At 53.9% G+C, this 15,168-nt stretch overlaps 2 protein-coding genes across 25 annotated transcripts in view; one reads left to right on the forward strand and one right to left on the reverse strand.

Annotated features, from left to right (window-relative positions):
• The window catches only part of LOC104912029 (uncharacterized), a 72,044-nt gene extending 63,195 nt beyond the window's left edge, over positions 1-8,849 (reverse strand). For 8 of the 23 annotated variants that reach the window (XR_014884825.1, XR_014884822.1, XR_014884824.1 and 5 more), the window contains exons 1-3: positions 6,446-7,467; positions 2,335-5,969; positions 19-1,566 (exon numbers count right to left, since the gene is read on the reverse strand). Coding sequence is in view for 1 of the 23 variants with exons in the window: in XM_085229780.1 (XP_085085906.1) it covers positions 19-801; positions 4,071-4,205 (918 nt within the window). In the remaining 22 variants the exon portion in view is untranslated. Of the gene's footprint in view, positions 1-18; positions 1,567-1,761; positions 2,308-2,334; positions 5,970-6,445 lie in introns of those variants that run through there. The other 15 variants (XR_014884815.1, XR_014884812.1, XR_014884809.1 and 12 more) reach the window with 11 other exon arrangements.
• EMX2 (empty spiracles homeobox 2) lies at positions 2,047-9,393 on the forward strand. 2 transcript variants are annotated; one of them, XM_085229782.1, is made up of 4 exons: positions 2,047-2,188; positions 2,852-3,336; positions 4,986-5,170; positions 7,876-9,393. In XM_085229782.1, the coding sequence occupies exons 2-4, from the start codon at positions 2,946-2,948 to the stop codon at positions 8,041-8,043; spliced, it is 744 nt and encodes a 247-aa protein (XP_085085908.1). In that variant the 5' UTR covers positions 2,047-2,188; positions 2,852-2,945; the 3' UTR covers positions 8,044-9,393. The 2 variants fall into 2 exon arrangements, with proteins under 2 accessions (XP_085085908.1, XP_085085909.1); XM_085229783.1 differs by lacking the exon at positions 2,047-2,188 and having other exon boundaries at positions 2,756-3,336.
• The last annotated feature ends 5,775 nt before the right edge of the window (positions 9,394-15,168 follow it).

The following is a 15,168-nucleotide window of genomic DNA, read 5'->3' on the forward strand; positions in this document are numbered from 1 at the left end:
CATAAACAATCTCCTTACCCCGAGGTCTCCCGCATCCGAGGCCTTCCTCGTATTTTCTTCTTGGCTCGGCTTCTCAAAGATGAGTATTTCTTTGGAAATCCGAAGCCAATGCCTCTGAGGCCAGCCATGTAATTTGACTGCGAATGTAGTGCACCCCTCCCTCCGAGAGAGGCTGCCTCCAAGAGTGCGTTTGGAGCAGATCGGGGACTGCTGGGAAGGAGCCCCTGCCAGATTTCCTCCTCGCAGCCGCCAAGAGGACAGGAGAGAGCGGCCCGGGAAGCTGCGTGGGGAAAGTTCACGGGAGGAACTGCGGGGTTCGCTAAGGGCCCGGCCAGGCAGTGCGGGGCAACCCTCAAAAAGCCACAGTGACAGCGGGAGAGGTGTGGGGAGAGGAGAAAATACTGGGAACTCCCATCGCGAGTCGTGCTGGGTTTTGTTCCCACTGCCCGTGGCCCGTTTTCTCTTTGACAAACTAACAGAACCGTTGCTCCCCGTGTGCATGTACACAGTCCTAGACACGTAAGTGCCTATGGATGCGTAGGAGCGGTGAGCAGGGCCTGGCAGCTCCCCGCAACCGCAGCGCTGTGGGACAGCATCGAGATGGGAACTCGGCCCCGCGGATGCTTCCCGGCAGTGAAAGGGGAGAAATGCAATGCGCTGTGTGGACGGGACTTCCCAGTGTGTGTGTGTGTGTGTGTGTGGTAGCGGGGGCCGTTTGTCACACGGATACAGCCGGCGGTCCCCAGCTGCTAAAAGGCTTGCTGCAATTTTCAAAGCAGACTTGTAGTTGTCTCGGGATGTCTGGGGAAAAAATAGATAAATAAATAAATAAAAGGAAAGGAAAAAAAAAAAAGAAAAAGAAAAAAAAGGGGGGGGGTGGAAAAAATGGGGAAAAGGAGGAAGAAAAAAAAAAAGAGGGGAAAAGGGGGGGAAAAGGGAAAAAAAGAGGTGAAGTTTCTCATTCTGCCGTCGCAGGGAATGTAAATACGCAGATGCAGAACGCGGCTCTATGCAGAAGTTTTGTTCTTTGCAGTGCTCAGAACCGGAACGCAGCCGGACCCGCACACCGAACTCCGCCGTATTCGGGGCCATTTCTGACCTCCGTAACGCCACAGCTCTGCGGGAACAGCAGTTAAGGGAACGGGGCTCCAAGATAAAGGGACGGGAAGATCTAAGAAGTGTCATAACGAGGAGCAGAAAGCACACCGGAGCCCCGCGCTTGTGCCTGCGCTTTCCCAAACGTGCGCGACCTGCACCGCTCCGAGAGAAGAACCGCACGCGTGCGCGGATCTCTGCGCGTACGGCCGCGCAAAGGCAGATCCCCGTGTAAGCGAACTCCTACACAGAGTGAACCCGTCCCGAAAGAAAAGACGAACGGACACTGCCATCCCCGTGTGCCCGGTGCCACTTTGTCACGTCCCTTTAGCGCAGCTCCGAAGTGCTCCTCTGAGCTCTGCGGACTCAGCGCTCGGCTCCCTCCGCAGTAAGGAGCGGGGACGATCCCAGCCCCGCTCAGGTCTGAGCGCGTTGGGATGCAGCGGAGTAACGGATTCTTTGTGTACGAAGCTGGGAGGAAATAGAAAACAAAGTGTAGGAATGAGGGGAAGGAGCCGGGGCTGGGTGCAGCTCCCCCCTCCCTCGTTCCCGCAGCACCATTCGTTTACATCCGCAATTCTGCATCTTTCAGATAAATTACGCATCGGCGTAATAGATTTAAAGCACGCCAGATTTTTTATCATTAATTGTCAATGTGCAAAATACCTGCTGGTACTTCACTTTAGAAGAATGTAATTGGCAAAAATGGGAGGCTGATGAATAGATAATAGATCCTTAACTACCAATAAACAGTAAGCACCAGCCAAGAGTATTAGGATGTGATCATAATTATTCCGCGGCCCCAGCCAATGGGAGGAGGAGAACTCAGCCCTAAAATCAGCCCCGGACCCAAAGGTAATCGCGAAAATCCGGACAGGGCTGGAGCCGGGGATCGCTCCCCCGTCCCGCCCGGAGCGCCCCGGCCCCGCGGGATGCGGCCGCGCTTCGCTTTGTCTGCGGCCCCGCGCGGTGCGGGCGCTGCGCGGCAGCGGAAGGACACGTAGAGAAGTTGGGAGGTGGAGCGCGGCCCGACCAGGAGCGAAGCGAGAGAGGGGCACCGCACCGGGACCGCGGGGCTCCGCGTCACACCCAGGTAACCCTGATGGGCCGCGAGCCCCGGCGAGACGGCGGGGAAAGGGATTGGGGCTGCGTGTCCCACCCCCACCCCGAGCTCCCCACAGCAGAGATGCGGAGCTCACTCTGCCCCCCCCCCTCCCCCCGTCCCGTCCCGTCCCCTACCTCTGTCGGCGGCTGCCGGCGCTGCGCGGGGGCGGCCCGGGGCGCGGCTGCGCGGATGTGCGCGCTCCCCCCTCCCGGCGCACTCCGATCCGCGGCTCCATCCCTCCCGATGGCGCTGCCCGGCGCTTCGCCTCCCCTCTGACGCACTTTAAAGAGTCTCCCCCTTCAACCTCGAGGCGAGTAATAGCGACCAATCATCAAGCCATTTACCAGGCTTCAGAGGAAGCTGTTTATGTGATCCCAGCACTAATTAGGCTCATGAACTAACAAATCGTTTGCACAACTCGTGAAGGGGCCGATCACATCCATGGATTGTCTTTGGACTTAGGGAGGGAGGGGGGTGGGGGGGGGGGGCGACCGCCTTTTCCTCGCAGGAGGGAAACTTCTCCCAGCAACTTTCCGCGTGTGTGTGTGTGTGTGCGCGGCGCGCGTGTCTCCCTTTTGGGTACCGCCGGCTGCCGCTGCCTCCTTCCCTCCGGCCCCCGTCTATTTATGTGTGTATCTATCCCTCCTCAAGTCACTCCCCGCTGCAAACTTCCCCGGATCGCCTCCTCCCGCGCACCGCAGAGCCACGCACAGATTTGCCGGGGGACGCCCGCCGCCGCCGCACCATGTTTCAGCCCGCGCCCAAGCGCTGTTTCACCATCGAGTCGCTGGTGGCTAAAGACAGCCCCTTGCCCGCGTCTCGCTCCGAGGATCCCATCCGCCCGGCGGCTCTCAGCTATGCCAATTCCAGCCCGATGAACCCTTTTCTCAACGGCTTCCACTCCACCGGCAGGGGGGTCTACTCCAACCCGGACTTGGTCTTTGCGGAGGCCGTCTCCCACCCGCCGAACCCGGCCGTGCCCGTGCACCCCGTGCCCCCTCCCCACGCCCTGGCCGCCCATCCGCTGCCCGCCTCGCATTCCACGCACCCGCTCTTCGCTTCGCAGCAAAGGGATCCCTCCACCTTCTACCCGTGGCTAATACATCGCTACCGGTATCTGGGCCACAGGTTCCAAGGTACGTGAAACTTTGCCTCGTTCCCCTACGCTTGGGGCGGGCGGTGGGCGGTGGGGCTGCTCTGGGTTCCGTCTTTGCTTCTCTCCCCGCCCGGTTCTGGCGTCGCAGAACTGTCCGAGAGAGGGGTCCCGGCTCTGTTATTTTCGGTTCTACTCCCTCTTCGGTTCGTTTTCCCTTCGAGAAGCGGGGGACGGCCGGGTTTGATTTCGGCAGGGTTTGTTTATCCCCGAAAGAAGCGAGGGTTAAACTCAGGACGGATATTTTAATGCAAACGTACGGAGGAAGAGATGCAGAGGAGAGGGCTGGAGGGGCTGAGGGTCCCCGCCGTAGCCCGGCTCTGGCTCAGAGAGAGGAGAAGGGAAACCCAAAGCCCGGCGCAGGGGCGGCCCGAGGAGATGGGGCTGCGGAGAGCCGCGCAGCGGGAGGAGACCGGAGCTGCCCGGTGGAGAACAACCTCGGCGGGGAAAGAACCAAATCTATGGCGCAAGATGAATAACCTCCCCCCCCTCCTCCGGCTTAACCCTTTGCTAATGGCAAAGTCTTCTGCCAGGGGTGAGCCGGTTTCTCCCGCAGAGGGTCCGGTTCTGCTTCTAAGTTTCGTAAAACAAAACTAAAAAAAAAAAAAAAATCAACCTCCATTCGTTCGACCCCATCTAGATCTATATTTTTATATTTTTCTTATTATATTTTTCCTCGGTGTTTTCCTTTATCATTCCCTAACGAAACTCACCCACCTGCGGGTCTCCTTTCCCGGCTGCCCTGAACTCAGCATCGGGGGGAGCGGAGCGGCTCCGCGCGGGCGGAGAGCGGCCATGGCCTCCCGCAACGAAATGAGGGGTTTCGCTCACCGGATTGTTTGTCGCAATCATCCCACGATTGGTACAGAGCTGCGGATGAAAGGCGGAAATGCGCCGGTGCTGAGCCCTAGCCTGTTCCCAGCGCACCCTCCTCCCGCAACGATTCTTAATGCGTTTACGGAGAGGGACTCTCGGTGCCTTTCTCGCCTCGTAGGGAATGATCCGAGCTGCGGCGGGGACCGAACCGGGAGGTGTGGGGAAGGGGGTGAGAAATCCGCAAGACGAACTCCGGCCCCGCAGCAGGCCGACCCCGCCGCTTGTTTCTCGAAGTTTCTGTCCCTGCCGGACCGGGCACCGGGGGCTACCGGGAACACACCGGGAGGCAGCGAGGGGGAGCGGGGCGGGCGGCGGAGAGGCCCCAATGCCGGCACCGGGAGCGGCGGAGCGGAGCGGGGCGGTGAGGATCGGCCGCGGCCGCACGGAACCTCTGTGCAGACGGAAGGAAAGAAATCCGTATAGAAACACAGAGAGATGTGAAGGGAGAAGGGCGCTGCGGGACGGGGCCTCACACTCTACAGCTCGGTTCTGGCCGATCCTTCTTTATTATTATTATTATTATTATTATTATTGCTCTCCGGGTTGTGTATACCATACTATTTTCTCCCATTTTTCTCCATCTCCTAAGTATTCCTTCCACACACTTATCGAAATTATATTTTTTAAAGTCCAAAATAAAATAGAGGGAGAGAGAAAGGGCAGGGAGAGCTTCGTGGCGGTAATGGTGGGAAGAATAATTCTCGCGCTAAGAACTCCTCTCGGGTTCTTCCTGCTAACCTCTGTCCCGCTGTCCAGGGAACGAGACCAGTCCGGAGAGCTTCCTTCTGCACAACGCCCTGGCCAGGAAACCCAAACGGATCCGTACAGCTTTCTCCCCGTCCCAATTACTGAGACTGGAACATGCCTTTGAGAAGAACCATTATGTGGTGGGAGCGGAGAGAAAGCAGCTGGCACACAGCCTCAGCCTCACGGAAACTCAGGTAAGGGGGGGAGGAGATGGCTGCGGCCGGGATGGAGCGAAGGCACCGTGGGGCACCTCGGAACGGCCCCCGGCCCAGACCCGGATGGGTTCCTCGTATTGAGTTCGGGCCCTGCCGAGAGGCTCCGAGAAGGGGGAGGCGAGGTGTTTCTCTGCCCCAGTGTTAGAAACCCTCCCCTGGTTTGGTTTGATTTGGTTTGGTTTGTTTCTGCGCGGTTGGCGTGACCCGCACGAATATTCGCGTGCAAGGGGCAAAGCCCAGGAAACAAATAGCGGGAAGGAGGAAAAAAAATAAAAAACAACCCCAAGTTTGGATACGAGGGCAGAAAGGCAGCGTGTGAGTGTGTGTGTGTGTGTGTGTGTGGAGGTGGGGTGGCTCACTCATTCCCAACCCTGCGTCCGTCACAGCGGCGAAAAGACGGACCGGATCGGGAGGGCAAGAAACTTCAAAATAAAGGCAAAGAAATTATTAATGGCGAGGAATCCCCTTTTCTCCCTCCTCCCCCCGTTGCTGGCTGCGGTCCAGAACCACATCGGAGCCCGTTCCGCTCCCCGGTGCGGTGTTCCTGGTCCGGCTGCGGTGTTCGGAGCGCACCGAGACGCGGCTCCGCGGAGCTCCGCATCCCGACGGTGCGGCTCCGTGCGGGGTTCCGCCTTCCGGCACAACGCCCTGCCGTGGAGGTGATGGTGCTGATGGTGTTGCTGTGGTGTCGGGCTTTTGTTTTGCGCCTTTCCGACGGTGTCGTAGGGAGAGTGTTCCAGATGGGGATTGTCTTTGCCATACAGTATGTGGCACTGTACTATAAAAAACAAAAACAAAAACAAAAACCATACAGCCGCAGCCTGGTTCAAAGTTCCCAGTAAACAGAGCGTTCTCTGGGCGGATTAAGTTGTAACACTTTTTTTTTTTTTTTTTTTCTTTTTCTTTTTCTTTTTTTTTTCTTTTTTCTTTTTTTTTTTTTTTAACTCCTTTTCGTGGGGGAAGCAATAAAGAGGTTGGAGCTTTTGTTTTAAAATGTCTCCCTAACAAAACAATAAAAAGGGATCGCCACTTTTATGAGGTTCTCCGAACAAGGGACCGGTCACGGGCTTATTTCCACTGGAAAGCTGTATTTAAGGTGGTCTTTGTGCTGCTTGATTCCGAAGCTGGTCGGGGTCTTTTGTCCGGATGTCAAACCCCCAGTCCCCTACAAATGAGCTCCCTTTTGGGAGATCAGCGTGCAGAAATGAACCGTCCTCCCCTTCAATTAGCAAACTAAAAGCAAATTAAACTCACCCCTTGTTCCCCGCTCAGCTTTTTGATGGGGGACTTTTGGAGAATATGAAAATGCAGTAGAGATGTGTGTCTGGCCAGGCAGCGCTCTGTTCTGAAGAGGCAGCGAAGCGGGTTAAACCAGCTTATTAAAATGCTCCCGTTCCCTTTCCCCCCTCGCTGGGGCCTTTATCAGGCACTTTCAGACAGAACCAGAGTTTAAACTGCTTTAAAAAAAAAAAAAAAAAAATGTTTACCTTTGGCCGCTACGAGGAGTGTGGCCAGCCCTGGAGATAGCTCCAGATCAATACTATCTGTAATTAAAGCGCCGGAGTCAGCTGTCGGATGGTTAAGTCAGATTTATTCGGCGCTGAACAAATCCGGAGGGGTATTTATGGCCGCACTTCCAGCTCTGTCCCTAATGCGATCTCTCCTGGACGGCACATCCCGAGGAGACGCTCGGGGCAGCGCCGGACGTTTTTAATTTAGGCACTTTTTGATTGGTTTGTTTCTTTCGTTTTAATCGGTTTTCCAAAAGGAAAAGATCTCTCGTTCTCAATCCCGTTAGGGCCGATGCTGTCGTTGCTCCCTGTGCGCATCGGTCCCGGTGTGGCCGTGCCGAACCGTTCCGAGCTGTGCCGTGCCGTGCCGTGCAGTGCCATACCGAGCCGAACCGTGCCGAGCCGAAGCAGCCTCGGGATCCCTTCCCAAATGCTTCGGGACACCTCGGAGAGTGCGGTCCCGACAGCAGCCCGGACGGCTGAAGCCGGCAATGCGCGAGCCCTGCGCGGGTCCTGGGCGTGCGCTCAAATTCCGCGCAACTGCATCGGGTTTTCCCGCTGCCTCCCGGCTCTGTGCTGCGTGTCCACGGCCGTCTTGCGCGGCTGAACGGGCACATGCGGAGAGGGTACAACGTAGCGGCACGGCTCCCTATAGGCGTCCCTATAGGCGTCCCTATAAGCATCCCTATAGGCGTCCCTATAGGTGTCTCTGTCGATGTCCTATGGGTTTCCCGGTCGGTGTCGATGTAGATGTCCCCGTGGTGTCCCTTTAAGTGTCCCTATGCGTGTCCCTATAGATATCCCTGTAGATGTCGGTGTGAATGACCCTATGGGCGTCCCTGTAGGTGTCAATATAGATGTCCCTATGAATGTCCCAATAGATGACCCAGTATGTGTCGGTGTGCATGACCCTATAAGTGTCCCTATAGATGTCCCTACGGGTTCGCACTGTAGGCGGTGTCCCTGTGATCGTCCCATGGATGTCCCTATGAGTGTCCCTATGGATATTCCTATAGATGCCCTTCTGGATGTCCCCGTCGATGCCTCTACGGATGTCCCTATAGGTGTCCCTGTAGGATTGGGGCCGGCTGGCCGCAGGCCCCGCAGGTGCCCGTCCCTTCTGCAGTAACCGTGCAGGACTGTGCACTGACGCCCCGTGTCTTACCCCCGCAGGTAAAAGTATGGTTTCAAAACAGAAGAACGAAGTTCAAGAGGCAAAAGTTGGAAGAGGAAGGTTCGGACTCACAACAGAAGAAAAAAGGGACTCATCACATTAACCGGTGGAGAATCGCCACCAAACAAGCCAGTCCAGAAGAAATCGACGTCACGTCGGACGATTAAAAACTGGCACTTTGAGACATTTCAAGCCAGCCAACGCATCGAAAGAAAGTGTTAAAGGCTCCCGCACCCCGGCGTGGAGGTGCGGGGAAAGGACACGGAGAGCTTCATCCAAACGCGATTCCCGTCTGGAGGGCGGCGGCGAGCGGCGGGGGCAGAGCGCGAGGTGCGGAGCGCGGCGCTGCCGGCACGGCCCTGGCACGGGGATCTGCCGGGCAGAGCCCAGCGCCGGGACGAGGGACTGACTGACTGACTGACTGACTGACAGGTATTCCGTTTCTCGCAGTCCACTTTTAAAAAACATAAAGTAAAAAAAAAAAAAAAATTCTTTTTTTTCAAAAAAAAAAAAAAAGGAAAAATCTTAAAAAAAATATCTTAAAAAGAAAAAAAAAAAGCAAAGAAATCTTACCACCTTACGGGACGTTTTGCACTTCATAGTTTTTTTTTTGTTTGTTTGTTTGTTTTGTTTTTTTTTTTTTTTTCCCGTCTTAAAAAGAAACATTTCCGTAAGCAGCCAAAACCCACACCTGTTTCAGAAACTTGAATTGCATGTGTAAAGCCGTCTGGGCAAAAAAAAGAAAAAGAAAAAAAAAAAAAAAAGGAAAAAAAAAAAGAAAAAAAAGAAAAAAAAAGGAAAAAAAATTACCCCGGTTCCTAAAGACAGAAATGAATGGTAATTTTTTTTCCCTCTAAGACAGGTTCTGTGTGCTTTTTAATTTTACTTTACGAGAAATGTGCAGTCTGTAAACATTTTATGATAACTTCTGGCGTCAAAGTGTTCGTGAAGGTGAATGGAGTAGCGGTACCCGGGCGTAGTGTTCCCCGACGGACGGACGGGGGAGGGGGGGGCGGGGGAGGGGGGGGGGGCCCGAAAATGGTCGGAAATTTGCTGCCAAAAAAAAAAAAAAAAAAGACAAAAATCAAATGATCCCCCTCCCCCCCCTCCCTCCCAACTCTGTCCCCACTGCGAAACCTAATGTTGATTATATTTAACGCAAATAACGCGCAAACCCGGCGACCAGGTTTGGCGGTGGGGAGAATCCGGAGATAAAGGACTGAAAACCGCGTATCGAGGGTTTTTGGTTTGGTTTGGTTTTTATTTTTTTCTCCTAATGGCCATTTTCATTGGGGCAATTTTCAAGCACTGACCTTATAATATTCCGAGATCATAGAGCTACTAAAAAAAAAAAAAAAAAAAAAAAGTGACAAATGTTTCCTTCATGTCTTCTATACCAGAATGTAAATATTTTTGTGTTTTGTGTTTAATTTGTTAGAATTCTAACACGCTATATACTTCCAAGAAGTATGTCATTGTCAATATTTTGTCAATAAAGATTTATCAATATGCCCTAACACTTCAAGCCCTCTGTTTCCCCCTCCCTCCCCCTCCTCCTCACACCTCACACCTCTCGCTTTTCCCCCTCCGCTCCGATCCGTGCGCTGAGATCCGCGCTCCGGTGCCCGCGCAGCGCATTCGCAGGAATGCGCGTATTTCCTTCACGAACCCAATCGTTTGGAAACAGCCATCTCCAAACGAGCCGCACAGCGCTGCTGGCTGTAAATAAATACCTCGAGAAGAAAAAAAAAAAAAAAAAAAAAAAAAAAGGACATAAAACCAAATCCAGCCCCTTCCCCGGGCACAACCTGACGGGAGGGTTGCGCGGGTCGCTGCGCGCTCTGCAGAATGCAAAGCTTCCTTGGCAGAACTACGGATTTGAGCGTGCGGCGGTGATTTTTATATTATTATTTGTAATGTTTTCCCTCTCGCCCCCCCCCTTCACCTCCCTCTTCTCCCACCCCCGCCCCCCCCTCCCCCCTTTTTTTTCTTTTTTTTCTTTTTTTTTTTTTTTTTGCGCGATCCTGGGCGCTGCGCAAAACTCTGCTGTTAAAACAACCCTGAAACTTTAGAAGGAAAAAAAAAAAAAAAAGTTGCTCGGGGTTCTTGAGGAAACGAGCCGGTTTTCTGGGGGTACACAGTTGTTTTTTCATGCTTCATTTGCTCCTTAGCCTGATAGACTGCATTAATCAGTTTTATTTCCATTGATAGAGAAACCTCGTCTGCTCTGTTCGAGCTACAAAGAATCCTGCGAGCTTTTGTGAAAGTGCAAATCAGTTTAGGCAATTATCATACCAGGAATATGAAGGGGAAAGAGGAGGCATTGCCCAGTGGTCTCCTTTAATCTCTTAATCCGTGGATCCAGGGGGGCTGGTTGGACATAATTTAGGACAATCTGACTACCCTTTACACTGTGATAAGGCGAAGTTACAATGCATCGCGAAAATACGAGCTTTGTTCAACGCCCTGCCTTGAAAAAGTTGAGATTAGGCATTCCGCGCACGTGGTGGCGGCTCCTGCGGGTGCAATGTAAATTATTATTATTATTTATATATATATACATATGAAAAAAAAAATCCGATTTGATTTTATTTTGGCGGCCTTATGGGATGCCGGTGACTTTGCGTTCGGCGGAGGCCCAGGCGTGTCGCAATGCGGTCCCTCCGTCCCGAGCCGCCCCGCCGGTCCCGCAGTGCCACCCCCGAGGCGGAGCCCTGCGCGCATCGCTGCGCGCCTCCACCTGAACTCCTCGCGCTCTCCCCAAACCCACGCGGACGTTCTGCGGCCGAACGGCGGGCTGGGGCCTTTCGGGAGATTGTTTCCCATCTTGATAAAAGGCTTATTTCTGCGGGAGCCCTATATTTTTTCTTCCGCACCCCTTTCCCCCCCCACATCTCTTTCCCCCCCCCCCTTTTTTTTTTTTTTTTTTAAACCATGAGGAAAGAGAGGGGGAAAAAAAATTAAGCGTCCTATGTAGCGTAACAGCAATAAAATCTTCAGAGAATGCCATTAGCTTTGAAAAAAAACCCTAAAAGCTTTATTACAAACCGAGCTTTGAAAATAGGGGGGATTAGGAGTCTGAAAGGGTCCCACAATGGTTAGAAGAAAAGGTTTCATGCTAATGAGGTTAATGCCCTTTGTATCTCAGGACTCCACAACTTCATTACTCCCTATCTCCGGCTGCACCAAGCGGCTCAGAACACTGCAATCCACTCCAGCTCTCCCCTGCCTTGCCTAGAGAAGGATTTGATAGCAGCTCTGTTCAAACTAGATAATTATATCTTTTCAAGTCGGAATTAAGATAAAGAAAGTGAAGCAAAGGCGGCTAGCCTTGATCCACTGCAAACAAATTTGGCGCACTTTCGAGTCTCTCTCCCCCTGCCTCAATAGGCAGGACAGGCAGCTTATTAGACCCTCATTTGCTTTATTAATTCATCTATTTAAAGTGGCAGGATTAAAGAGAGGGAGAGAGAGGGAGAGTCTAATGTGGGACAGTGGATGCCAGGCAACGTGGAAATATAAATATTGGCGAGATGCTATCCGAGCGGGCGGTTAAAAATACATTTTCTATTAAATAACTGGGAGGGGTGGGGTGGGGGAGGGAAGGTAGATTTCGGGTGGCGAATTACAGACCGCGGCGGATTTTTGCTGCTCGTTCGAATGAGATATCAGTGCCTGCCCGCAGGCGGTGCCTCGACGGCCGCAGTCCTCGGGTTCTATAGCGGGGGATGCAGGGGTTTTCGACCCGCACCTTCCGCAGCGCTGCGAGGTGAGGGAGAGCGGAGCGGCGCCGAGGATTTCCCCTCGGTCCCTCCTCTCCCTTATGGTTGGAGGCTGCGCTGCTCTTCGCCTCGCCTCCTCTCCACCCGGCCTTGCCCCAAATGTGGCACCGCAACGCACGGGGATCCCACCGCTCCCCCCAACCTCTCCGGGTCTGCTTCCCTCAGCGCTGCCGTCGTACTGCCGCAATTGCACCGAACCTGAGCTCGGCGCTGCCCGGCTTTGCTCCGCACACAGAATCTGTCCGCCCCGCTTTGGCCTTTTAACCCTTTCCCTTCGAACACTGCCGGCGGCTCTCGGCCTTTCCCGGCCGTGGGCAGATAGGGTCGCGCCTCCCCCCCCCCCCCCCCCCCCCCCCCCCCCCGTCCCCTCCCAGTGTCGCTGTCCCCGTTTGAAGCCCCCACTTTATTGTGTTGCTGAACGGCGTTTATTTTTCCCTCTCCCCTTTGGTGGATCTCGCCGTTACTTCGGAAATTAGCAGTTGCCCATAATTAGCGAGCCCGGCCCGTAGGAAATAGGCACAGCCGGGGCAGCTCCGAGCGGACCTCTCCCGATAGCTCAACCGCTCCCCCAACCACAGCCGCTGCTGTACCCCGCACAGGGCCCCGCTGCTCGGTGCGACGGGAGTTTGGAGAACCTCCTGACCTCGAGCCGCAGCCCCTCTCCTGCTGGGACAGCATTAACCGGGAGGACCACGCTGGAAATCCAAAGGGCCGTCCGTCCCCTCCCCTCTCCCTCTTTTAATCACCCTTTGCAATTAGCGCCTGTTGCGGGATCCCCGCACCCAGGGCTTCCCCAGCGGTTCGGTGGGGGCTGCCAGTTCCGCTCCCCTCCGCGCCCGGCAGTGCCGAACCGCCCCCGTCCTTCTGTCTGTCCGTCCGTCCGTCCGCCCCCCCCGGGGGGCAGCAGCGGCCGTGCGGCGTTCGGGCGCTGCGGGAGCGGCTTTATAGCGGCGCTGGGCACGGAGCGGCCCGGCCTGACGTCAGGAGAACCCGATCCGGCCCGCTCCGCTCCTGCGTCTGAAACTGATCCTTGAAATGAGAGAACAGACTCTACACAATTCCCATGGCCTTGACATAAGGTACAGCGATAAATATACACCACTAATGAGCAATTACCATATAATCACCTTCCAATTAGCTCGCATAATGATGAATTAAACATTCTAGCCTGCTGGATTAGGTTTCTTACTTTGTATATTATTTACGATGGCTAGCTTCTGCTGAGCACCAAATATCGAATGAGATAGGGAATTTCAGTTGGGCTAATTACGCATTCAGTTCACGCCCGGAGTTTTTGTCACCCGCTAAAGAAAGTGCATTAGAAGGTGGTGTCCATCCCTTTCTGTTCCTCCTTTTTGATGTCCTAAAACAAAACTCTCTCTTTTCCACCGATGCTCGGCTCGGTGCCCTCCGCGTCAATCCCTTTGCTTTCCCCAGGGCCGCACCGACGGATGATGGACCGAGGCTGTCCCCGGGACGCCGAAATAATGAGAGGTGGCCCCGGTTTAGACGGTCGAGACGCAGAAGGGCTCTCGGGAAAGCGGTCCGCACTGTTACATCATTTTAGGAGGTGGGAGGGGACCCCAACCGCAAGTAGAAAGACTCTGGTCCCACTGATGTGGGGATCCCTCCGCGATGCTTCACGCGCTATTCGATGTCTGTGCTACTCTGGGGCGGGGGCTCCCAAACCAATGTGTCCGCGGGGAGAGGATGGGTTCTGCTTCCAGGGAGCGGCTTTGGGCACGGGTGTGGTTCTGCAACGTGGGGAAGAGAAGCAAAAGCAGCCCCGAAGGTGGAGGGGGAGGATGAAAGGCTGACGGCGGAGGTCCGGAGTTCGGAGTGCTTTGGGAAGGGGATGGGGGGCTGCAAGGAGGAAGCCGGCTCATTCTGTGCTGTTAAGCCGGACCCTTGGTGTTGTCTTCATGGCTGCGTGAACCAATTCCCATTTACAGCCCGGCCACGCAGCCGGAGCTGCCTTCCGCACACCTCCAACGGCACCTGCGGGAAATCCGCCCGGGATCCTACGGGAGTGTGTGTGTGTATGTGTGTGTGTGGGGGAGGTGGAGGGACACGGCAGCTGTCAGCCCCACTCGAGGTGCCTTTGTCAGAGCGGGGTATCAGCAGTGGCTCAGCCAACCCCGGACAGCCCTCGTGCAGCCCCAGCGCTCGGATTCACCTATTACTGTTATTATTATTATTATCAGGAGAGTATAAATAGTTCTGTTAAAAAAAAAAAAAAAAGCCAAACAAAACAACCAAACCACACAGGAAGAATCCAAAACAATTTCAGCCCCCGAGTGAGCGCTGTCTGAATGAGTACCGGGGACGCGGCCCCAAACACAGCGTGTAGATAAGATGTAACTCTGCTGTCACATCCCGAGCGCCGGGAAGCGGCCGTTCCGATCATCCCCGAGGTGAGGAGTGACTGAATTCCTGGTTTTTTTTAATTATTTTTTTTATTTTTATTTTTTTTGTGGGTTCGATCCATCGCTGTGTCAGTAACGGAACGACCTGCTGATGGTTGTGCTGTGCCTGCATAGGGCCAGGCGGCGGGTGTAGCCACGGTTGTTTTATCTTTTGATAAAGATTATCAAAGAAGAAAGTGCATTCCTGTGGGTTGTGAAAGATTCCCAGATAACCCTCCCGTGGTCTCACTTGTAACCCACCCGATCATGGTTATTTTATTTGGCAACGTCCGCTCGGGATAAGATGTGCTGCGATGAGACGTGATGGGGTGGGAGGTGATGGGATATTGGGACACGGATGTGATGCTCGGAGTCTTTGGCGAGGCGCACCCTTCTGTCTCAGCCCCTGTTCCCGGTGACAGCCTGCCCGGAGCTGCCACACCGCACTACTCAGGGTTACAAAAAAAGAGGAAGACGGAGTTTGGAAAGGCTGTTCAGACAAAATGTGAAAGGGTCTTTTCATAAGAAAAACGTTATGGCATTTTACGTCTCGAGGAGTGAAAAATAATGTTAGATCTGGGCTGCAGCACTGACTGAGATCCATAAGGAAGAGTGAGAAATAGAAATAAAGGTAGTAAGAGAGCAGAGGAACAGAGAAAAGAGAGAAGAAATGTGTGAAAAAGGGGTAGAGAGGAACAGAAGAAAGAAAGGAAGGGAAGAGAAAGAAATAGGAGAAAGAGAAGAATGAAACAGAAAAAGAAAGAAAGAAAGAGAAAAAAATAAAAAGAAAGAAAGAAAAAGAAAGAAACAGAGGCAGTGAAAGGAAATGCCACGTGCGAAAGGAAAGCAGAAGGTTGCAGTGTGGAAATTAATGAAGATGTCACACAGCCGTTGTCACACGAGCATGGGGAAGGGTCGCGAGTTCAACACGGGCCGACTGGGAAATTCACGCCGATTTGCCTTTGGGAATGCCAAGGGCTTTCGGAAATCCCCTTTCTTTCCACTATTGTGGCAATGTCCCCAAAGGTTGGGTTCGGTTTTTTTTTTCCTCCCGTAAATACAAGCGGCTCCGAGGACCCCGCTTGGGTATCCCCGTGTGCCGGAG

Source organism: Meleagris gallopavo, chromosome 8, assembly GCF_905368555.1.
Source record: "Meleagris gallopavo chromosome 8, MGAL_WU_HG_1.1, whole genome shotgun sequence".
Lineage (NCBI taxonomy): Eukaryota > Metazoa > Chordata > Aves > Galliformes > Phasianidae > Meleagris > Meleagris gallopavo.

Coding starts and splice junctions, on each gene's coding strand:
- EMX2 (XM_085229782.1), top strand. CDS start 2,946: ATGTTTCAGCCCGCGCCCAAGCGCTGTTTCACCATCGAGTCGCTGGTG. Junction 3,337..4,985: donor TCTGGGCCACAGGTTCCAAG/GTACGTGAAACT, acceptor CCCGCTGTCCAG/GGAACGAGACCAGTCCGGAG. Junction 5,171..7,875: donor TCAGCCTCACGGAAACTCAG/GTAAGGGGGGGA, acceptor TTACCCCCGCAG/GTAAAAGTATGGTTTCAAAA.